Source organism: Pholcus phalangioides, unplaced genomic scaffold (assembly GCF_987345545.1).
Source record: "Pholcus phalangioides strain wild (caught in Gottingen) unplaced genomic scaffold, Ppha-v1.0 ptg000007l_1, whole genome shotgun sequence".
Classification (NCBI taxonomy): domain Eukaryota; kingdom Metazoa; phylum Arthropoda; class Arachnida; order Araneae; family Pholcidae; genus Pholcus; species Pholcus phalangioides.
Window position 1 is genome coordinate 6,570,922 of NW_028301600.1, and position 25,562 is coordinate 6,596,483.

Genomic DNA, 25,562 nt, shown 5'->3' on the forward strand with positions numbered 1-25,562 from the left:
AGGACGAACCAAGTATCGAACTCGCGACACCTCTAAACAACCTTTGGTACTTTAGGCTAGTGTAAAATTATCATTAGGCCCCCCATGGAAATCGTCCTTATTCTAGTCATTTTAATAGATTTTAGTTTGTTTTACCTTTTTGTCTCCGGGATCGATCGTATGTCTGCCGATCGGCCGCTGTTATGTTTGGTTGCCAGATTCAATATTATAATTTTTACAATATTTCCTTTTCTCTCATGAAATCATGTAAATCAGATGCAAGCTCAATACCGCACCTTTGATCTTGTGATTGGTTCTATCGTAAAGCATTATGGGAATGCTGCTATATAAAAACCAGCTAGAGATGTACTTCACTACGACTTACATTTCACTTCTACCTTCCTCTGACTAACGTCTTGTCTTAATCACTAAGGCGTCACGCCCTGTTGAGGTGTGAGCTAGATCGTCTCTCTGAAATAATGTGTTGAAACTGTACAGCTGTGCCCTTGGCACCTCATCCGTCTCATCGCTGGTCTTCATGCAAAAACCCAACGTCGTCGTGATCCCATCGCCTGTGGATTGGTTAGTGGTCAGACCGGCTACCCGTGGACGTTCGCCTCCAGTTCCCGCAGTGGCTGAGCTGTAACCTCAACGTGTTTGGAGACACCAAACCCATCTGAAGCTGGTGTCAGGGAGTCTTCTGCTGTGAGGTAGACACCTGGGAGTGTCTATCAGACGATGTGAACTAATACGTGAAAATCTGGACATGGCGGTGAGACCGTTCTGTTTTATTGTTCTGTTATAATATTGAGAGAAAGGTTTAGTTGTGATAATTGTTGTTAAAACGTTGTATTAATAGTTAATATATACACTGCTGGCCACCCAAATTGCAACACCAAGAAAGACAAGAGATATTGCAACAATATTTATTTTGTAGATAACATGTTGACCAAGCATCAAATGATTAAATTTATAGACTTCTGTGAAGTGTGGTTCCTGCCAAAATCAGTAGCGAGAGTAGCCACCATTGTTGGAGATCACCGCTGCCACACGCGTCGGCATTGATTCAAAGAGACTTTGGATGTGTTCTTGGGGCACAGCAGACCAAGCAGCTTCCACGCGTTGCCAAAGTTGATCTGGTGTGGCAGCTGGGGATGTAATCTGGGTCAATCGTTGAGCAACCATGGACCACATGTTTTCTATTGGCGAAAGATCGGGAGAGCGAGCTGGCCAGGGAAGCAATTCAATCTGGCGATTGACGAAGAACCTTTGGACAATGCGTGCCACATGTGGTCGCGCTAAAAGTTTTACATCTAGACAGAAGGTCTAGAAATGGGAAATACTCTCTACTCAATTTTGTGTAATATACATATGGATGAGTTCGAAAGTAACTATTGAATTCCGTGTTCTTTTAATTTTATTGGAGATATGTGAATGATACTTTTGTGCTTTGGGATGATTCCAAAGATGACTTAGAACAATTGATACTGATTATGAATGACATAGACCCTCATGTTCAGTTCACAGCTTGCCTGGTAGGGCTTCAGAAAGATCACTTGGCCTGGGAGCCCATGATGCTCTTAAGACGGCCCTGGTTTCACTACCTTCTCATTTTATATATTCTCATCCCATATGCAACAGAAACTCTCAGCATTGCATACTTATGTAGCATGAGCATTTAACATCTGCTCAGATCAGAACACATTAGACCATGAACTTGAAACCATCACAGCAATTGCGAAAGACTGGGGGTTCAACATTAATATCATAGACAAAATAAGTAGAAAATTCTTGAAACCAGCACCAGGAACCACTTTAGTAAACATTACAGAGAGGTCACTCAAAGAAATTGTAGTTCTACCTTATGATCCAATCTCACTAAAGATCAAACCAATTCTCAAAAAGTTTAACCTATCAACTATAGATGTGCCTACTAAAAATTTGATTTCATACCTCCTATAGATGCTATACCACAGAATAAACAATGGCACATTTATTACATTCCATGTGATGATTGCCCCCTTGGTTATATAGGACAGACAAGGAGACCCTTAAAAGCAAGATTAAATGAGTATGTGCGCTGTGCTAAGAATTAGCAATGTGAAAAATCAACCATCGCTGTTCACTGTTTGCAAGTGGGCCATAGAATTCAATTTTAAGAAGCAAGAGTTTTTCACAAAGTCAAATTTACAGGTGATTTATATTTCTATAAAGGCACATATATTTGGGTCTTCAAAAATATATTAGTAAATGATAATATATCTACATCACTGATCGCACCCATCATGGCTAAAATTCATTATGAGCAAGAATTCTAAGAAAATTTTAATAAACCAATCGGGTAGCGTCATTCCCCAAGCATCCAATCAGGATGCTGCATTAGTATTACGCGCAGGCTCTCAGCTTCATTCTGACCATGACATTTGAAATGAACAAACATACTTCTTTCCACCGAGCAACAGAGAGTTAAGATTTGATAACCAACCAAAATAAATATTTTTCCTCTGAAGAAGACACCCATTGTGTGTCAAAATGCATTAGGAGTTTTATTTTTTGTTTATTTGCCTTATTCGTTGGTGACTTATTAATGTTGTGTCATGTTAAATGGAATACTATAGGTATCATCTGAGTTGGGCTTTGTACCATCTACTATACCACATAAAGATGATGCAGAATGTCTCTTCAAAATGGTAAGTTATTAAATGATGAAAGAGGGAAGTTTTGAGAATAATTTGTGACCTGTTCTCTGTGGGGCCTATCTTGACTGTTCTGGAGCAGAGAAGAAACATTACATCCATGACTTTTATAAACAGGTAACTACACTACCATCGTCACCAACTATTAAAATAAACTATGAAAGTTTTCGTTTTTTTATTGCCATAGGCTCATTAGATCTTGTTTCTGATCAAATTTAATTTATTTTCTTTATTTTAAACCCCTTAATGTCATCACACAAGTTTTTGACTACAAATGTAATACTACATTATAATCAGTGGTGGCTCGCATATAGGCACTGTGTAACTGCAGCACCCCTATTTCACAGTTCCAGTGGTGTGGCGTTTGACTGTTTTGCACATGCACACATAGGAAGTTGCACACGAGGCTGAGAGAGAGAGAGAGCACTGTCACTCCCGCAGTGCCGACCCTGGTGTGCTGGCGGAAGGTAGTTTTTTTTTTCACTCCGTGTGTGTTAGCTTAAAAACTGTGAACCATATTCTGGAATGTGATAAAGTGTAGAATTAGATTATTATCCTGCTTCCAGCTATTCTATTTGATTCTTTTTTTTTTTTTGGTTCTTTTATTTACGGTTCTATATTTTATTTTTGGTTCTCTTATTAGCTTTTTATACATGTTTGTTTCTTTTTACACAATATTAAAACTAAACATTTTCTGGAGCAGCATCCCCACTAATTTTAGCTGCAATCTGCCACTGATTATAATACAGTGAAAGTCTGATGGGGTACCAAAAAGTAACCAGAATTTTCTTTTAACAATTTTTTCATTCAATTTTTAAAAAAATCTACTATTCCCCTGAAACGGGAAGATATATATATATCTTATATATATATATATATGCTGTTATGGTTGTCAAATTTGCTATTCTTGTTGGCTGGACAATTCTGAAGACTCTTTTTTAGCTTATGCATTCAAAAGCCAAGAACAATCACATCACATAAAGACTCAAAAAAGCTGATAGTCCAGTGTTCATATCAGAGATGCTCAATGGTTTTGAAAGCAGACCACTTATATGATTTCATAACTTGTCAAAGGCCATTTAAATGATATGGTAATGGTCACAGGTCCCAATTAAATGAAATGGTTAATAATTTTAAATTATTTTTTCTTAAATATTGTGATTGTATAACAAAACCCAGGAATTTTCATAATTTTTTATTTGACTTTGATGAAGTATTTACCAAAGGTTCTGTGGGATTAGCGATAAAAAACCACTATGGTGAGTAGGGCTGCAACTAGGGGGAACAGGTAGGTCTGGTGCCCCAGGCACTGGACTGAAGGGGGTACTGAATTCACCCTTCAACTGCACTATCTACATTACATGGAAGACGCCAAAATGACTGCTTACCGCAGCTGACAAAGTATCTAGTTGCAGCCCAGATGCTAAGTTCCTATTAGGACATGGGCGGAGATACGGGGGGGGGGGCATTGAATCCCCAGCTTCAAAGGTGGAGTCGATTGATCTAATGTATGTGTGTATATATGAACTGACATCAACATCACTGTGCTCCCCAGCAATAATGACCATGCCCCCCCCCCTCGGACTTTCAAGTCTATCTCTGCCTATGTATTTAAGATACCCACTGTTTAATCTCAATTAGAAAAAAAAAATTGTGAATGACATTTGTTTATACTTTGTTCATTTTCATAAGGGACTTGATTTCCGGTTTGATGTGTCAGTCATTCCCAATTCACATTTTTATCAATTGATAATCAAAGCATGTCCTGAGAACAGACATTTGGCTTCTAACAAAACACAAAACACATACAACTTGGCTAATACTCTTCATTGCTTTGAGTTTCAATATTAACATAAGTTAATATTAACATAAGCCTGTCAAATTTAATTTCTCAGCTCTACTATAGGTTCTATGACTTTTGTAAACACTTCAGTTTCGCAAAAGTCTCATCCATTAGAGTTAACACCATAGCTGATTTGCTTGAAACTATTAGGCGAGAATGTTATAATATTATGTTAATGGAAAAACAATTGATTTACTTATTTCTGTTTTTGGTATCTGGCAACACATTATTAGTCAAGTATTTAGTTTCAGAGTTTTAGAAACAGTACAAAAAACATAGCTGCTCAAGTCTGAACAGCAACAAATGTTGTCTCCCATTTTAAGTGTTTAAATCTCTAATAAATATGTGCCTGTTCAGTTGAATATTCTGGTTATAATTACTTACACTCACACACATCATTAGTAAGAAGGATATATCAACAGATCGAAAATAATGAGAGAAAATAATTAAATAGCTTTTACATGTATTTATTCATGGATGGATGCTTAACCCTCCAGCAGTGGAAGGTTTTGAATTTTTCTGTACAAAATCACTGGATTATTTTTATCCGCTATGTATATAGAACGCGATAATAGCAGCTCTGCAAAATTTTACAAACAACCTAAAATTCAATATTTCTTGTCTATGGCTGGAGGGTTAAACATAAGTTATAATAAGTTAATATACATACATTCTATGCCAAAGCTTGATTATGAATATTGCCATAGTTTATTTATGTTTCTTTATGAACTAAAAAAAATTCATGGGGAAACATGCAATTTTTTTACTAATAAAGAGAGTTGTTTTTTTTTAATTTTTGATATTTTTATAATTTTGAAAAATTTTGAATCACACATGAGTAAAATTGCTTTAAAAAAAGTTAATATGAAAATCAGTTTCTACACAAGACCAACCTTTGCTAGATACACTCAACTGTGAAGTGCTGTTACTTCTTTTGTTAGAAAGATTTGTAAACTGAGTAGCCTTCGTTGTTGTTCCAGTCCATCCATGAGCATCTTTTTGTGTTTGTGTTGAACCTTTCTCAGTTGATTCACTCAAGGCTGTATCTGAAAAACTACCATTATTTTTCTCATTTGCGGCACCATCACTATTACTGCGATTCATTGGTTGCCTTGATGAATGCTGGGGATGGACAGGACCATGACCAGAGACTGGAGAAGTAAATTCCCTATGAAGAATGAGCAAGAGACATGAGTAATGAAAAGAAAGTTATGTGAATACAAGAATATATATAAGTAAAACACAGTATATGTGGTCTTTAGATGCATTATGCTGTTGAAAACTTTTAACAAAACATTTTTTCAAATTACATACTTTCACTCCGGATAAAAAAAAAATTGTGTTCACATATCATCTATTTGAATATTATACAATAAACTGAATTTTTGTAGTACTTTGCTTCGTGGATAATTTGTGACAATATACAATGCGTAATATTGAGTTCCATTATCATTGACATATACTCTACCCAAGAATATGTATTGAAACACAAATTCTCATTGATGTAACTGAAATTGCCAAATGTCTACAATAGAGACCGGACAGCTTGACATTAAAAAGAAATATATATATATATATATTCATTTTTTAGTCAGGAAAAAAAATTAAAAATTTGCTCTGTACTGAGGTGTTTCATGGACAGACTAACTTCCAACTCTAGCTTAGTTGTATTCTTGATGTGTCCACATCTCAGTGTTACTCAACTTTTTACTCTTAATGAACTCTTAAAAAAACTCATTTTCATTTCCTTAATAATGGAATAAAATACCTCCCTCTCACTGTAATTATAAATTTAAAATCAACAGCTCTAATTAATGAAGCATCACGACATAGCTAATGAACAGTCATAAAAATGAGTCAGAAGCTTGGTATGTTTTTTTATTTTGTCTTTGTACATCAAGTAATTGAGGGAACATCATAAGTGAATCAAGTCATTGTTAAAAGAGAATGATTTTATTCTTCAAATGTCTTTAACTCTCAATGTTTAGACATTTCTTCTCACAGTGGACTTGTCCAAGTTTTGACTACCTTTTTCCTTCCTAAACTCCTGTGGGACTTTGAATTATCTTTTTGGTTTCCGCCTTTGACAAGAGCTTTCATAATTTTTTCTGCTTTTTTTACAAGCCTCCAAAAAATACCTATACTATTTGTGTGGACCGCCTTGGCATTAAAGAGTTAATATTTTGGTGATATAACATACTTCAGTTCTTTGCAGTAAATTCAGCAATCATTAATTTTAAATCAACATATATATATTCAAAATTTTCTTTTTACTCTGATGCTTTAAAATTATGAGTTTTAAAAACTAATCACCACTGCCCTCCAAAAATTAATAGGTTTTGAATTCACAAATAGTGAATGAATCCACAAATTCCATAGGAGAAAGATACAGTTAGCTATTTTTCAGGTATGAATTTCTTATATGTAAAATTGATAGTGATGTGCAAATACCACAAACAATTTATCCAACTGTGTGCGACTTACAACATGAAAATCATGCTAATTGGGCATTCTTCTACATTATTAACACATAAATTCATCCATTGCAAGGTATATTGTATACCCTTCACATTACCTGCCATCTTTCATTTTGTATAATGAACTTCCCTCGGCTTCTAAGTTGTGTTTTTTTTTTCATCACAAATGCAGATCACATATCCCCAATATACTTGATTTTTGCATGAGTGATTTTTAAAGTACGAAAAATTGATCTTGCTGATTTCTTAATTTTCAGATTTTTATCATTTGTTCATGGTTTTTATTTGACTGTTTTTCCTTAGATATATTCACAGTAACACAGATGACATTTTCAGCTATATATTTAAAATTTTAGGACATAAAAGCCACTTTAACTATAAAATTGTAAATAAGATTTTTTTTTAAATTACTTCAATGTTCGACTGCCTTTCGGATGCTCAGACTGTGTTGAAAAGGCACTGGTGACACTAAACTTTGAAACAGAACTTGTTTCAGATCCATCACTTTCATGAGCATGACCTGCTCTTGTAGTTGTCTCTTTTTCTTCTCCTTTTATACCACTGTTTTCTTGACTATTTGGAGCTCTGGTATTTCTTCCAGATTGAGCTATTCCACTTCTGTTTGATGCCTGTGAGTGACCCTGTCCACTACGAGAGTGGTGTGGTAGAGGATGTACATTGAATTGTTTTTCACCTACATGTTTTGATGATACTTCACTGTCTGAGGCAATCAAATGACCTATGAAAATAAAAGTGTGACCAATATTTCAAAAACACATTTATAAAATTGTGCTTTAAAAGTAATTTTTTAAAGAAGTAAAAATTGTGGCACTTTGCACTTGAGTTTATTAGCACTGCCACTTGACAACAGTCTAAATGAGCAAATCAAAAAAGTTATTAGACTAATTTTATTTTCCGCAAGAATAATCATCAAAAATATTCTTAACCCTAGATAACTAAACTTAAATCTGTGTTACTCAGTAACTAATCTGTTAGGCAGTCTATTAGACAAATCTTTAGTTATCTAGGGATTGAATGCACATAATGTTTTTAGAATAGTAATAAGTAAGTAGTAATAGTTTCAGAATTCTTTAGTGAAATGGCCCAAGCTGTGTTTACCATAACCATGGTAGTCAATGTTGATGAAAGCCCTTGATGAGGCAAATCAAGAACTTCTGCTTTTTACTTTGAGAATTATTTATAATAAAGCATTCATCAAGTTCATCATGTCTTCCCTTTTTAAAGCTTTTTTACAACATTTAAAATTTCCTTTCTTCTATTTTTATTTGTTCAGTAAAACGCAAAAACTTTACTCATATACTGCTTTCTACCAACTTAAATTTTTTTCATATAAGCAAACATTGACTAATTTTTCTTTCTGATCCATCCAGCCACTCTGCAGCTTTGCACTACGTTAACCCTACCTTGTTATCAGTTATTAAGAATTTTCATTCTTTGACACTGTATGACATACAAATATACTTCTAAGAATTTTTTGCAAACAAGATGAGAAGGTAATTTTAGTCTGATTACTTATTGATTGGCCATTAAATATCGTCAACTTATAATGAAAACCTGCTTTTCATCAATTATTTTTGAAAATTACCTTTTTTGAGACAGTTTTAGATTGAGAGCATCATATCTCACCTATCATAGCTTTTGAAAAAGATCAGCAATAATCTGCACTAAAATGAACTCCTTTTGTGTGTTATTCAATGAGACATTCCATCTTTTTTTTTGCTCTTCCCATAAAGTTGAGAATTTTTTATGTATGAGGTTTTCATTATAAGGTGACAATATGATACTTGTTGAAACAACTTAATTCTTTTCTATTTATATAGTTTTTTTTAATTAATGAATGGTAATAATTGAAATGACCCTACTCAAGAGCATTTTGAAGATTGTTCTGATCAATTTATGCTTGTGAAACTTGATAAATACATTTGTTTGAGAAAAAAATTATTATACAAATACAACGCCACAACAGGCAAAATGCCCAACGAGGTGGCTGAGAAAACATATGAGTAAATCGTTTTTCCCACATTTAACACTTTTTTCCAACTTTCTTCCATTTTTCGGATTTGAGTGTCTCAGCAAATATTGCACTTAGAAATGTGTAATTTTTTTAATTTGGCATCAGCAAAGACAGAGCAACACAGGGACGCCAGAACATATCTGCTGGTGTTGCTAAAGCAATACCAATCATTTGAATGGTATTGCTGAACAATACCAATCATACCAATCACCATTTGAACATAGCTCAAATATTTCACTGACAGCGGTTTTTTTTAATTAAAATTTTTGAAGACATATCTGTGGGACCCTTTCCTTGTAAGGAGTTGCATTGCTGTAGCTCTTTTTGTTTACAAGTCATTTCAGGTCCAAGGGACTTTTTCATACACCCTATATGTCCATTAAGCATGAGAATATAATGAGCATCATAGAATCTCAATTCCACAACGGTAGTCACAGCAATGGACTTGAGACAGTATGTTTCATCGCTGATTTCAGACAGATCTCAACCCTTTGAGTGGCATTGACAAGATATCTCGCCTTCTTATTTTAGCATTGGCAACAGTGCCATCTTAACGCATGGGCCCACCCGGGCACGGCCCGGGGGCCTCACAAAAATGAGATTTGGTTGAAAGTTTCTAGAATTTATCAGGTAGGGCCTCAGAAAAACCACTTGGCCCGGGGGCCCATGATGCTCTTAAGACGGCCCTGATTGGCAAGCCCAAATATTTTGTAAAGTTAATCCCTCTCTCAGTGGAACACTTTCCCAATCTATTCCAATGGTTCACAAACTTTTGTCAACCACGGCTCCCTTGCCTAATTCATGATTCGTCAGCGGCTCCTCAGGATAGATTAACAGATATTTTCTCGTATAAAAGAACTTCTTCAAAGCATAAACAAATCAATATCTCAAGCTCGCCACGACACCCCACATAAAGGTTGGCGATGACCTTAGAAACAGCGATGCACATTGAAAAAGCTGCTATATACCCATTACTTTTTCATTACTTTATATACTCATTTACTGCTGAAAATCATAAGGAAGCTTATTGCTATTATGCAGTGTAAAGGGTTAAAAGGCATCATCAATAGTCTCATCGATGTAGTTACATCGAAGTACAAAAAAAAATGTCGCTGAGAAAATAAAACTTGTAAAATAAAAATAAAAATAATAATATATGCAATAATGGCATAGCTTTGTTATCTGAAGTCTGTACCGCAAAAAAAAAAAAAAAAAAAACATACTACAGAATCGTTTATTCCTGTGCTATTATCAAAATTAAAATTCAAAGTTCAACATAAGTTTAAATAAACAACTACAGACATAGAAACATGTATTAAAAAAAAATCCTAGTGAGATGAGATGCTGTATATTGAGATTCAAAGACAAAGGAGAAATGGTTCGACGTTTGTTTTTCCATTTTTCACGACTTCTGGCAGTGTGAGGGAGAATTTGTGAAGGGAAAAGAATACATAAATGACTTCAAATAAAAAGAAAAGATAGACAACGTTCTAATTATCACCATGAAGTTATTGTCTAAAACAGTGTTTCTCAACCGCCGGGCTGCTATATTCATTACCCTTTCATTTTTCAAGCATTTCCACGAATAACTAATTGGTTTATTTCACTATTATGGTACATATAATTTTAATTTCTCAGCATAAAAATCATACAAGGGGAAAGATGAAAAACCCTCCTAGAGTTCCAGAACAAAGGCTTCCAGCCGCAATAGTAAATTATAAGAATTTGGAGGATCCCTCTTTCCCTTATGCACTGAAAATCCTTCGTTTTGTTGCAAGGCCCCAAGGAAGGGAAACATGTCTCTGGTTCTCTCCTCGCCCTCGAAACTAGTATTTTTAATTGTGTTTTTTTTCTTTTCGTATTTTTGAGTATCAGTCTTCCTGAGACCCAAACAACACAGCAGGGGTGGGAAATGTTTTTCCATAGTCTCCATCCCTTTTCCCCGAAAATACCCTACTGCTTATGGGCTCTCTGTTGACAACCAGATGACCCTGTTGTTTGCATGTTCACAGTTTGCCATTGTCGGCACCACAGAAAATGACCTGAACACAATAGCCATGAGAAAACTCGGTATCCCACGTTCCTGGAAAAACATCTGTGCTACTCGCAGAGCTGCATAACTTCAAAGGGGAATAAGCTTCTTTTTTGTCCTCGGAACCAAATATTTCTATAGGAGAGGAAAAATCGTTTTGCAGACCCATTCAACACATGCGTTCAATTGACAATATTGAAGATGTCAGTCTTTTTTTACTCAGCGAAAAATGAGCTGCTGATAGCATACAATTAGTGTGCGGCTAAAATTCCCTGGCTGTTTCCTTGAATAGATATACAGTATACCTACCACATGAGGGGGAAAAATAGTTTCTGCTGTACAGCAATATTCCTATGCTGGGCCACAACTAGATGCTTGGTCACCCGGGGCAAGCGCGCATTTTGACGCCCCCCTTGTAATGTTGAAGGTGAGGTTTCAGAATGAAATTTGCGCTCCCTCTGGGTCTAGCGCGCTGGGCACGAAACCCGTCTGCTCTGCCCCCTTCCCCTTTTGCGGCCCTGGCTGGACTTCCTATAGTGTGTAATTTTCCCCCCCGCTCAATGTCTGTCGGATGACCAGCTGCATCTAGAGAATCGAACCATTCCTTGCCGTTCGTGTAAGATTGAACTATTTATGTCAGATAGTAGTAATTACAAATTTGCTATATTGGACTAATAAAATGCTCCTATGCAAGCAAAAAAAAAAAAAAAAAAAATGCTTAAGATTTGTTTTTTTCAAAATTCAAAGGATTTCAGTGACATATTGATGAACTAGATTCTACCCGACGTAAGTTTGCTTTTATCTAAATGATTATGTATATATATACGCCATTATGTATATATATGGCCCTACCCAAAAGGGTAGGGCCGACATGGGAACAGCCATATATAGCTAAATTAGCTGTTGGAATGAAATTGTTAAATATGCTTGGTTATCTGGGAGTAGGCGATGGAGGAAGCCTGTTGGCGTCGTCGATTGACACTTTACTGAGGTATTCATTCCTTGGCTTCAATTTTCCTCAATACGAAAGATTTCCAGACCAGTACAGAGCTAAACCAATCTCCCAGAGGAGCACCACTCAACGGTTTTCAAAGAAACGTGGTCCAAACATTCCAACTAATTGCATTTTTAATTGGGTTGCTGTATTTTTGAAATATATGACATCCATATTTTTATGGGCATCTTTTTCTCAGCCACCTTGTTGGGCATTTTGCCTGTTGTGTCATTTTGCATTTTTATTTTTATTTATTTATTAGTTCCGTAAAATTGTTGTGCAGATGTCGATGCCCGATTTCCGTATGGTCAACTTCGGCATTTGACCCCAAAAGGGTAGGGCCGACATGGGAACAGCCCTGGGGCCTGGGACAATTGCCATAATTTTTTGGGGTTTTTTCAAGCTGTAAATTCACTACACAAGAGCCCGTGAAAAGTTTTGCTGGGGGGGGGGGCAGATGGGGATTAAAGTCAGTTGAGGCTCGGATGCAAAAGCAGGGCTCAGCACGGATCATAGTCTCAAAACTAGTGAAAATAGTGACCAAAATGTTTAAAAAAGTGACTAAATAGTGACTACAATGTTTAAAAATGTGACTAAATAGTGACCAAAATAATTTTAGAAAGAGACCAGATGGACATTGAATTTTGATTATTGCCAAATTGAATGAATTGAAATTGAATTTAGTTTTTACTAAACTTTGTATTTCAATGGAACTCATCGAAATTGCTTTTTTTTACATAATAGTGTGAAATAAATCAAACTCAAACGCATTCTGCTAACCAGAAAAGTTTTGAATAACTTATCAAATTTATCAACAACTATGCGTAAGAGAGTAACATTACATCCTTTTTAAGTAACAGTAGCAATGCCTTTCCCCCATGTTGCTTTCCACAACCCATCTTAAAATCAATTTAAGCAGGAAAAACTTCAAAACTGGAAAAAGTTTCGCATTCAAAGAAGGAAAAAAAAATGAAGTAACATAAAATTTGATGAGAGAATTTGTCCCATCTACACATTCTAGTGGATTTTTCATTCATGTTATGCTATGAATGACAGTATACAAAATGTACTCAAACTTTTTTTTAACTAGTACAAATTTTATTTACATACCTAGGTTTGTATAATACGTTCCAACAAATTTTAAGAAATTTACTATAATGATTTTTAAAAAAAACTATAAAATTACATTTTTAAAACATAATTTAAATTATTAAATTAAAGTATTACTTAAGTTACTGAATTATTCAATTTAATAATTTAAATAATTTGTTTAAAGTATTTAAATTACTAAATTAACTAAATTATTTTAATTGTTATACGTTGAGAGAGGGCAATCCACCCCCCCCCCCCAGTGTCAATGGCAGAGCCTACTGATGTATACATGATGTATATCAATTGTCATCTGCTGCACCCCTAAGACCTTCAAGTCTATCTCCACCTATGGCTGAACTGGGAAGGGTGGGTGAGTCTACTCTTTTACAGGCGGAACGGGGGGGGGGTCACAAAAATAATACTGCCCTTGGATGAGGGAGAAAATAAACCAGTTTCGAAATTATTGGTTTTTGAGAGAAAAATATGTAAATATATTTTTTTCTTTTTTTTTTACACACAACATACACCCCTGCAAAAAAAACATTTACTCCTTTGCCCAGAAACAGTATAATTTTGGCCCCTCCCCCCATAATTTTTAACAGAAAGAGACTCCGCGGCCTTCCCCGGTAAATTTCCCATGAATCTTGTAAGCACCAACGTGGCGACTTTTTTCTGCGCCAATCAATCGCTGTTTTTGCGGTGGTCAATTCAAGATGGCTGACAAAGGGCACATAAATTTAAAAAATATATATAATTTATAACATGAATCAACCTAATATGTGCGAAAATCAATAGAAATATATCGGGAAATAAGGAAAATTAGGATAAAATGAACATAAAAATCGAATCAATGAAATACAGGGTTTATAAATGCGGTTGATACAGAGTTTATGGATGCTCGCCACGTTAGCTCTGACTCCTCCCGTAATTTTCAACGAACAAAAACAGTGAATTTGCCCCCAACACGGGGCACCCGATTTACCATGGCCGTAATACGATATTTTTTTCTGGAGGGGAAACGTAATTGTACTGCCCCTTGACTGTGAAATTCGATAATTTTGCAAAGGAATTTATTTCCTTTTCTTAAATACACCATTCCATCAAAAATGCCGTTCAAGGTATTGCCCCCCCCCCCCCCCAGTTTTGGATCTGATCACAGTATGTAGCAACCCGGGCCGGCAAGTATGAACGAAAATTTACTATCGACTGGGGCCGGTATCCATTTTTTTAATGGAAAAAGAGTAAACTCGGCACCCTTCCTCATTCAACACCCGTGGAACCAGAACCCGCCCTCTCCTATTGTGGTCATAATAGCGACTCGAGACAAAAACGTTTTAATAACTTCCGAGGTCTAAAAAGGTGATTTTTTTACACAACACCAAGAATGGAGCAAAATATGTCGATATCAAGTCAACAATCAGTATCGTCCAAAATGCTCTAAATTAAGTTACGGCCAGAAGCGGATAAAGGTCAGTTGTTGACGGCCCGGGCATAAAAAAAAATAATGTTAGGCCCATTAAATTAGGAAAAAAAGTGTAAAGTAGGGGCCAAAGGCACGCTCGGTGTGCCCATCGTTAAATCCGCCTCAATTTACGGTTTGCATGCACGTTAACTGAGTTTTTATCAGCCTGATGACCAATTTTCATCTTTTCATAAATAGTTCTCCTTTCGATCATATCTGGGGCTATGGTTTCTTGCTGAGATTTAAATCCAGTTATAGAAAAATAGCACAAATTTTATTTCTAGATAGATCACGATTTTCAGTCAGATGATTTTTTTATTGTAAGTAAATTCAAAATACTTGCGAGCTTCTTTAACCTTGGCCATCTACAAGAGTATTCTCCAAAGCGTATTAATAATACGCTTAATACATATTAATAGTATGCATCTTTAATATTCACGCTTTGGTATTCTCCCGCTGCACGTAAGTTAGTTTCTGCACGGGCTCTCTTAAATCGTCATTTGAAATATTAAAAACAAAATTAACAAAAGTAACGATAGAACAAGCAACAAATGTAACTTGCTCGATGCTCCAAGAAAGGAATTCGGCCCTTAGGACTAAAACTTTTTAAAACAAGTAAAATAAAGGATCAATTTTAAAATAAGTTGGAAATGAAAGAACGAGTGAGCACGCGTTTGGAAATAAGAAAGAATGGTAGTAGAGGAGGGGAAAAAATTCTTTGTAAGTACGCCTTTTACGTTATCTTTTTCTGACCAGGTTATGGTTGTCACCTTTTCCATAAAATGACTCTTTAACCAAGGAGCTTTCTTTCCAAGCGCCTTGAAATCAAGTTATGCTGACGTCACACAGTATGCTCCTGGGAAGATAAGACGCCTTCATGTATAGGGGTTCTACGGGAAGGGAGCTAATGATCATAGTTCAATGAAGGGAGGGAAAAAATTAGCAACCTTGAACCTTGTAAAGTTCTTCCTTGAAGAAAAGAAAACTGCTGACAGCAGAAAAGCGTGCGAGACCGAGTTTTTTTTGCTAAAAAAAGTGGAAAAAGTGACCTGGGCCTGAAAATACATAATAAAAGTGACTAGTTTCTAAAAAAGTGACTTTTAGTGAAAAAGTGACCCGTGCCGAGCCCTGCAAAAGTAAATACTGGATCCCTTAAATTAGAAAAAAGTGTAAGGTTTGGGTTTTACGTGGCCCAGGGTGTGCGCCTGGTGCGCCCGCCCTTAAATCCGCTTCTGTTTCGGGCCGCCAAAAATCCCAGCCAACGGAATGTGAGGGCATAGCCCAGGCAACGAAATTTAAACAACAGATATTTACTGACAAACGGTTGAGGCTGTCAAAGAGAAATGAGGAAATCACTTAAGTGATTTCCGCTGTGAAAGTGAGAGCCGCTCTTAGGAATGTGCGACAGGAGCGGTCGCACTGGGCACCATGCTTTATGGGCACCCACACACATGGTAAACTATTTGAGGCTGTCATGAATTCTGAAATTACTTCTTGCATTAATTCTGAAGTTTCATCAATTCTGGAATTATTTCTTTCAATAATTCTGAAAAATTTTCCCCCCGCAAATTATGAATTGGTGCAGGAATTATTTCTTTCAACAATTCTGAAAAACTTTTCCCCTGCAAATTATGAATTGGTGCAGGAATTATTTCTTTCAATTATTTTTGATTCATCAAGTCCAAAATTTTTATCAGTTTCAGGATTTATTTTCTTTCATTAGTTTAAAATTACCTTCAGTGCTGAATTTTTGCTAGTTTTGTGTTAATCTATTGAATTGTGTATTTAACATTTTATGTATGGATATTTCACAGCATTCTTGCATATTTTGAAATAATGGATGCCAATTCCTCAGGGGCATAGCTAGAATTTCTTTCGGGGGGAACCAAAGTGATAGAACAATAGTTTGGCCTATTTTTCCCTTTTTTCAGTCATTTTGGGAGGGGACCAGACCCCCAAGTCACCTCGCCCCACTACGCCCTTGCGATTCCTACCCCCAAATATATAAAATCGGGCAAATATTTTTCGTGTCCGAAACTGTTGAGACGCATCGTGCCTTTTAGGTAAAGGATCATTCAAGTATTACGTCAGCATCAATGGGAGAGGGGGTTCCCGATTTGCTGACTTTAGATGAGAAGGGGGGGGGAGGGGGGTTTGGATGATGCTTATGTCATCAACCCCCCTTTATGAAAATATGAAATATTTTTAATGGCATCTTACTCGGTCCGTCAAAAACGAAAAAACTTCGGATATATTGTGGGCGCCTGAACTAACATTCTCCCTAGTGATAAATTCCTTATAGAGCCTCTTCAGTGATCTCTAAATGTTTCACGGATCCTTCAAGTGCTCTGGAACTGTGCAACGCATCACTCAAGTAATCCGTAATTATGCCACGGACATGGTCCCCCACATCTTGAAGCAGGGCCCCTAGGCTGGGATCTTTCACGGGCCCCTTTATGATAAATTTATAGCGTGAAAAACAAAAAAAATGATGGAAAATCATCTCGGGCCCCAGGGCTGGAGCCTTGTCAGCCCACCCCTTGTGGGGGCCATGGCCACGGATCACTTACATAATCTAGCGATGTTCCGCGGGTAACTTGACTGATGTAGAACCGCACTGGGGGACACTTAAGTGCTCTAAAATTGTACCACATGTCACTCAAGGGATCTCTAAATGTGTCACTGATCGTTTAAGTGTTCTGGAACTGTGTCGCGGGTTACTTAAGTGATCTTTGAATGTGCAACGGGCTTACTTCAGTGATCTGAAAATGTGCCACAGGCTTACTTCAGTGATCTGAAAATGTGCCATGGGCCACTTAAATGCTCTGGAATTGTGCCACAGGTTATTTAAGCAATCTGTAAATGTGCCGCTTAGTTCATTTTCACGAAATTGGGTTGGGAGCAAGCCACATCAGATAACCTTCAGGCCCACATTTGGTCCAGGGTTTACCATATATGGCTTAAAGTGTGGGTCGCAATGAATTTCTTAAATTTTGAGTTCTTACCCTTCAAATAGCATTGAAATTAACAGAAATCGATTATAATAACATATAAAGGTATTTTCTTTATAAATTGTAATTTTTTAAATGTTTTTTACATTAAAAAATATTTTTTTCGTCTGGGGGCGCACGAGCCCCCTTGGCCCCCCTCCTGCATACGTTTCTGATCCCAACAATATGCGTTAGAAGGTAGGGGGCAGTGCTGATGAAATTTTGCTGACAAGGGGGGAGGGGGTCAGAGTTTTGCTGAAGGGGGAGGGGGGTTAAAAATGGCTAAAAATTTTCTGACGCAATACCTGAATGGCCCCTAAGGGCGGGAGTGCCATCAAAAAGAATGGGCACACCCAGGCACGGCTCGGGGGTCCAAGAGAAGAATAGTTTCACAAAAATTAGATCTGGTTGAAACTTTCGATAATTTGCCTAATAGGGATTCAGAAAAGTTACTTGGCCTGGGGGCCCGTCAAAGATCCCAGCGCAGGCAGTGTTGGAGGATGTGTGGGGCCTCTGATACACTTATATTATGTCAGGGGTTCTCAAACTTTTTCCACCCGCGGCATTTCTTTTCCTAATCAATGCTTATCTGCGGCTCCCCAGAGCAGTTCAACAATCTCTTCAGTAAACCTTTGCAGGGTGCCGCGGCACACAACACAGTTCGAGAACCCCTGCATTATGTATCACTTTTTGTTTTCAATGTAAGCTTTCCTAATATTCTGAAACCACTTTACTCAAATGACCAGCAACGTTACTGTGTGGTGATGGTTGTCAATTTAAATTATCGGGGAACTTGAAACACGAATTCAACTAAATCATCAACAATCCAATCATTGATTAAAAATTTTAAAATACATACGATAGAACTATTCGATTTCACAATACGCATTAGCATGGTTTCAAAGAATTGATGATCAAAACCATCATTGTGTGATTGATGATTAAACCGATTTTCCACCACTTTATCAGTTTATAATAGACTTTCACAGTGTTATGTGAATATTATGAGGGGGCACAGGGCATCTGTCCCAGAGACATTTTGAATTCATTACCTTCAAAAAAAATTTTTAATTAACAGAAATTGAAAAATATAGCACACATAAAAAGGAATTTTCTTTCAATATTTTAATTTATTCAAAAAAATAATTTTAATTTTTGATTGTCTTGGGCAGGGCCATCTTTATAGCATCATGGGCCCCAGGGCCAAGCGATTTTTCTGAGATCCCACCTGGCAAATTCTTGAAAATTTTAACTTGTTCTCATTTTTGTGAGACCCGCGTTCTCTTGAGACCCATGCATTAAGATGGTACTGGTCTTGGCGCAGACACGGGATCCCTATACCCTTCCTGCATAGGTATGTTACATTTTACTTTAGTAAAAATCTTACCATTACTACAAAAAGTAGGTTGAAAAACGGGTCATTGCTAAAATCAAATAGATTCGAAAAAACGGGACATTACTTCAAAAAAGGGACGCATGGTCAGGCGAAAATATATGTAAATATTATGGCCTGTACAGAAAAATGACTCGCATACTTTGAGCAATACCAATCATTTCTGACTTCCGGCGTCCCTGGAGCAACAACTTTGCAATTAGGTTCTTCAACACAGGGTGTTCACATAAAAAGTTAACACTTTTATTTCAATAATTATACAGCCCTTCGCAACATGAATGACATAACTGAGTACTACACATTGTTTGGATATTTTTTCTAAAACAAAGTATACCTCTAGGATTAACAGTTTTTCAATAAAATACCATATGCCCTGTTACTTATGAACTAAAAGCAAATGGCGAAAATGACCAAGATGGAGGGTATAGGTATATAAGAGATGATTGTGAAAGAGCGGGGAGGGATAATTGACAACTTTTGCCAGGGGCAGGAACAAGAAAGACAAGCGTAGAGGCTCCATCAATTGGATTTCAAAAGCTCCACTCAAGCTTCACAATAAAGCTCGCTGTTATTTGTAACAATACAATATAGGAACTGAATGGGAAAAAAACTTGGGATGAGCAGTAAAAGTTTGGATGAGTTCATTTCAGAAAACAAAAGTAGGTTATTTTCACGGACCTCCCAATATCCTACAAGAATCTGTAAAGGGTTAAATCAGTATGAAATTGATCAGGACCACAAACACACTTGAAACGGAAAATTTCAAAAGCTACTCACTTTGGGGTTGCTATTATAACTTATTTCAGACAAAAATGAGAAGAAGGAAAAAAACTAAAGAATAAAGTTAGGATGCACAAAAAATTGCTTTGTAAAACTTTATTTGGCACGTCGAACATTTTTATGAAATTCTATGAAAATTGTAATTTTTTTAGCTAATGCAACAACACTTTCTCTTCAAATGGTCTATAATTCTTTGCTTGTCAAGACAGAGCATACACAAACTTGAAGTAACTTCTTTACCAAAAGTAATTCTTTACTGAAATCTACCCCAGTAGCATACTGATATAGAATGATGTGAAGATTTCAATATCGTTTAACAGTGTTACCAATATCAATTGCCGTAGAAATGGCATACATTTGTCGACGTAGTTCGGCATAGAGAAATTTGGATTATTTCAAGAGACTAATTATACGTACAAGATATTCTCCTTCGAAACAAAATGTTGTAAAAATGAGAGTAAAACTATTTTAGGAAAAAACAGATATTTCTGAGTTTATTGAGTGAATACATTTTCACTATATCGTTCGATATTGGACACCTAAAAATTTCCGACCTCTTCCCGACGTTCCAGCATCGGACCGGTATTGGTACGATATCGTAACGATATCGTTGTGCTACTGGGGTAAACATGTGAGCAGCAAAATGTTTTATGGTATTTGTGTGCACCCCAATTGGCCACTGAAACCTTGCTATGAACACTCTAAATGCAAATACAAAGGCCACAACAGGCAAATTGCTCAACGAGGTGGCTGAAAAAATTATGCCCAAAAAAATATAGATGCCAAGTATAACTAAAATACAGGAACCAATGTAAAAGCATATATCTCGAAAATAAATAATAATCTATAAACACGGCCCATAAAAAGATCATGGTTGTCTTATCTAAATATAGATAGCTTCTCGATTTATCCCACTATGTCTATCATACTTCTTTTTGAACGTATCAATTGTGTTATAATTCACAAACCCTGGAGGTAAGCTATTCCATTTATTAAGAACTTTATTAAAGAAAAACTTCCTGCCACACTACAACCTGGAATTGTTCCTTACTAAACAGTATGGTGTCCCCTTGAAATAGTTGATTAACGGTGTATTGATAACTTGTGGCCCATCCCATTGAAAATTTTGAACACTTTGATCATATCCCCTGACACCTCTGTTCTCCCAATATAAACATATTCAAGAAATCGAGTCATAGCTCAAGCCTTGTGTGCCAACAAGAGTAAGAGTAGCTCTTCTCTGCACCCCTTCAAACAAGTCTATGTCCCTCTATATAGGTATGACCTCTAAAACCTTATGGCATATTCCAGTGCAGGGTGAATTACACCTCAGAAAAGCGGAAGAGAGAAGAGTTGAATGTCAAATCTTCGGATTGTGGTTTTGGGTTAGCAGAAATAAGAAAAAAAAATTAGAGAGAGGATATTTTGAAAATAATTCATTATATAAAGAACTTTTATTCATTAAATAGGGGTTTCAACTTTATTTTTGTCTGAATTTCAGAAAAAGTTCGTTAAATCAAGGAATTCATTGAATCAGTTCGTTATATCGTGGATTTGACTGTATAAAAATTCAGATATATTTCATAAAATATTCACTAGTATACTAAATGCTTGGCTGCAAAACAACATGCTACAAAAAGTTTTAGTCATTGGTAGTTATTCATGTGCAAGTTTTTAGTTTATAAATAAATAAATATACATACGTACCATCATATTTTTTCTGTATTCTAAGCTTCATTTGTTTTGCTCTTTCTTCAAGATCTGAAACAATTTGATCACGGGATGCCCTAGATGGTGGTATCTGAGGCAATTGACGTTTCTTGGGCCCAGATGTACCAACAGAAACATCCAATAAATTATCGCCACTTTCTCCATGTGAACCACTCTTATTCTGCGTTGATGACATTGACCTACATATAAATAAATTTGTATGTACAGCTGCAATTCATCATTTTAACTAAAGAATAAAGTTGCACAGCGTCTGAAATAATAAAACTTCATAATCTAATTTATCTGTTTCAATATAAATGTACTACCTTATTATCGTAATATCCCATTAATTTCATGTTAATAGAATGTTAAATTTTTACTTCTAAAAACAATTTCATCATAATTTTCCCCAGCAACAGTTTAAATACATGATTTTTCAAATAGGATTGCCATGTGTCTACATTTTAGGTATGTTTTTAGGAGTCTGTTTACACATTTGTGATTATTCCCTCAGCACTTCATTTCACATACTTTAATTCATCTTTCTTAAAATTTGCAAAGAACAAAGCTCTGGTGTTACTTCTGGGAAGAATGCCTGCTATTCTAGCTTTGATATCACTTTAAATTGGTTTGAAAAATCAAGTCACAAACATTGCTCTGGAACATCACTATCATCATATCAAAATTTAGAATGCCACTGTTCTCCTTTCAACAACCCTTCAGACCATATGTATGTGCGTGGGGAGGGGGGGGGGGAGAGAATAATTAAAAACTTAACGATCTGGGAAGAAGTCAAGAAATGGGATCCATGAAAGTTTACAACAATAAACAAGTGTATATATATATATATATATACATATAGTCCCTCCCCCTTTTTTCACTTCAAAGACTTTTACGACAATGTGTGACAGGACTTGAAACATTTTTTGAAAACTTGAAGTTGCCTCTATGAGGACTTACAGTTTAGGGATTAGCTATTGGATAAGAGTAGACGCACTATATAATGTCACACACATTTAAGTTGAAGTCTTTAGAGTATTTACCCAATTATAAGATGAGTTTTTTTCCAGTTTGTCTCTCTAAAATAGATGGTGATCTTAAATGAGAGAAATTGCCCATATTCTGATATCTATCATGTGTCTAGTATTGGATGAATGAATTTACAGTCAAACACCAATATAGTACACACAATTTAGCATAAATCCCACTTGGCACCATTAATTTTCAGTGAAGAAAATTTGCCAAATAGACATTACAATGAATAAACCAATACCTGTCTTTTTACCAAGTTGATAAGCAATTTTTTGAGAACTTAATATTTCTTTCGCTCAATACATATTTCCTTTTTCTTGAAAAGTGCAGGATGTTTTTTCATCTTCTTAGATACTTTGCTACAATTTATTTAAAAAAAGTTTATTAAGAAAATGGCTTTCTTGGAATAACGAATAAAATGGTTAGGGTTTGCTAAAAGCCATCTTATCTCCAGATTTTGATAACTTAACCGATAATCTATTAAAATAGTCAAATTGATAAGGGAAAGTGTTTAACAGTATCAGTTTGTACAAGGCTGCTACAACCCTAATGTTTGAAAGTTGTAGTCTGTAAGGAATAACCCTTCAAAAATACCCTTCTATCTTGATTGTGATGGTTTCATTATGTCAAAATACTTGTTCTTTAAATTGATGAAAAAGGGAAGTTTGTGTAAATATTGCTTACAATTTTTGTTAATTGCATTTTTAATTGGGTTGCTATATTTTTGAAATATATGACATCCATATTTTTATGGGCATCTTTTTCTCAGCCACCTCGTTGGGCATTTTGCTTATTGTGGCATTGTATTTGTATTTGTAAATGCAACAAAATATAACCAAATGCATCATGGTTTCATTGATAGGTGGCTTCATTGGGATGGGATCCACCTGAATAGGAGGGGAGGACTGGGAGGTTTACGGTAGGTTTAGGTCAGGTTTTTACTCCTTGATCAGATAGATGGGAATGTGGATTAGTTAATGATAATAATAACAGCATTGACAGGGAATTACACATCTCTGACTTGGATAGCTTCTCGATTGACACCACAGGGCAAATCAAAATATGTGCTAATAAATGCCGGGAGCTTGGGTAATAAGAATTTGATCATTTTTGTCGCACCACGGTCATTTTCTGCACATGAGGGCTAATTAGACCTGGACCTACAATTTATTGCCGATTCCGAACGGCAGGATTGTAATAAGAAAGGTTTTCAAAAACTATGATAGAGAGAGAGCTGTGGAGGAGCTGGCCCAGACTATGTATCCATTACATAATCTTAGGCAAACAATCGGGATGAATCCTTCTTCCACATTGTACGATATTTGTTTTATTATACCAAAGTTATATAATAATTAGTTCAAGACTAAAATACAAAATTTCTTGTTCTTTGAGACTGGGATCACATGTCCATTTTCATTGTTATTGATCTGTGTTCTCCTGGGTGTTGCCATTGTTTGCCCAGTAATACATCGGAGTATTCATTAAGTAGTAAATCAATGGCAACATCGTTCTTCTCCGGTGTTGCCAGATACCCTATATTTACCCCTCCCCATTTCAATAGTTGAATTCCTAGTGAAATATTAGAGGTGATTTCCTCTTAAACTCTGATCTCCTCAAAGATCCACCAGTTGTAGGTGCTTGTTGCTCTTTGTCATCATTATCATCAAGATGTGGGATGCACTCTGTGGTTTGTTCCTGATCTTCACTGAAGCATGTTAAATGTTTAAGCTGAGACATTTCTTCAGCTGATTGATCACAAGGTTCATGTTGAGTAACTTCTTTATGCTGATCAATAGTTGGTTCGTTTTCCTCTTTCTTTCTCAAATGATCTGCATGAACACACGTTGATGCAGTTGTATAAGACAAAGGTCCTGTTCGATGCTGTATGACTGTGGATTTCCATAGAGGACTTGTTTCTCTGAGCAACCATATTTTGTCCCCAACGTTGAATTCTCTGTACTATGATCGTTTATCATAGTACAGTTTGGACTTTAGACTTGACACATAGTTTATATGAGCTGGTTTCCACCTGTTGAATAAAGTATACAGTTTTCTGTTGCAGAACAGCTTAACCGGAGTAGTATTTGTGGAATGGTGTGCAGTTGCAAAATAATTGAATAAGAAGACTTGTACTTGGTACTCTTGGTCTTCAAACGGGTTAGATGTCTTTCTGAATCTTGTCTTGAAAGTGTGAATTACTCGCTCTGCCAAAACATTGCTTCTGGAATGGTATGGAGTTCAAGGATGTGATGTCACCCTCCACTTCCCATATGATCAATGTGTTTTTAACAGCTGGCAAAGATGAATTTAGGAAAGAAAGAAAATTCAACTGCCCTTGCGGGGAATCAAACCGACATCCTCTCCCTTGCTGAGCGAGCATCCTAGACCCCTAGAGTACAAAGGCAACAAATATCGAAATCTTTCCTTAGAGCTTGTGTGCATTGAACAAGACCATTCATGGATGATCAGACCAAACTCGGGCCAAAGGTCACAATTGCTGACACTGCCATCAGATGGAGACTTATACAAGGATGATGTCACTCTCGGCTATCCAAACGAAGGTTTTTAACAGCTGGCTGATATGAAGATGAATTTAGGAAAGAAAGAACATTCAGCTGCCCTTGTGAGAAATCAAAACCATGTCCTCTCACTTGCCTTCATCTTGTCCCCGCAAGAGCAGTTGAATTTTCTTTTTTTCGCTTTCGTCAGTTGGTATATAGCTGAATTGCGACATCTTACAATCACATGCAACTATAAAAGAGATGCCAAACACCATGTTCCAGGACGTTTTCATTAGTGGGCTCCAAACGATTCTTGATCGTTTATTTGAAGAAGACCACATTGAGCTAGACAAACAGATCCAACAGGCAATATAAACAATATATCTATCCAATAGAGATTGCACTGGCGATGAAGAAAGCTGTTCAGGGGATGAATGAGATTATCGGGAGGAAAGCAGAAATGAAAGTAGTAAAAGTGGCTAAGCTTAGCCTAAGAGGCTAAAGTGGCTAAGCTTAATGTATTTAAATGCATTAAGTCATTATAAA

At 36.3% G+C, this 25,562-nt stretch overlaps 1 protein-coding gene across 1 annotated transcript in view; it reads right to left on the reverse strand.

Moving 5' to 3' along the window:
* The window catches only part of LOC149084851 (regulating synaptic membrane exocytosis protein 2-like), a 229,740-nt gene that overhangs the window by 88,804 nt on the left and 115,374 nt on the right, over positions 1-25,562 (reverse strand). The window contains exons 14-16 of the mRNA XM_089232581.1: positions 21,481-21,683; positions 7,407-7,734; positions 5,412-5,686 (exon numbers count right to left, since the gene is read on the reverse strand). Of these exons, the coding sequence (XP_089088707.1) occupies positions 5,412-5,686; positions 7,407-7,734; positions 21,481-21,683 (806 nt within the window). The remainder of the gene's footprint in view (positions 1-5,411; positions 5,687-7,406; positions 7,735-21,480; positions 21,684-25,562) is intronic.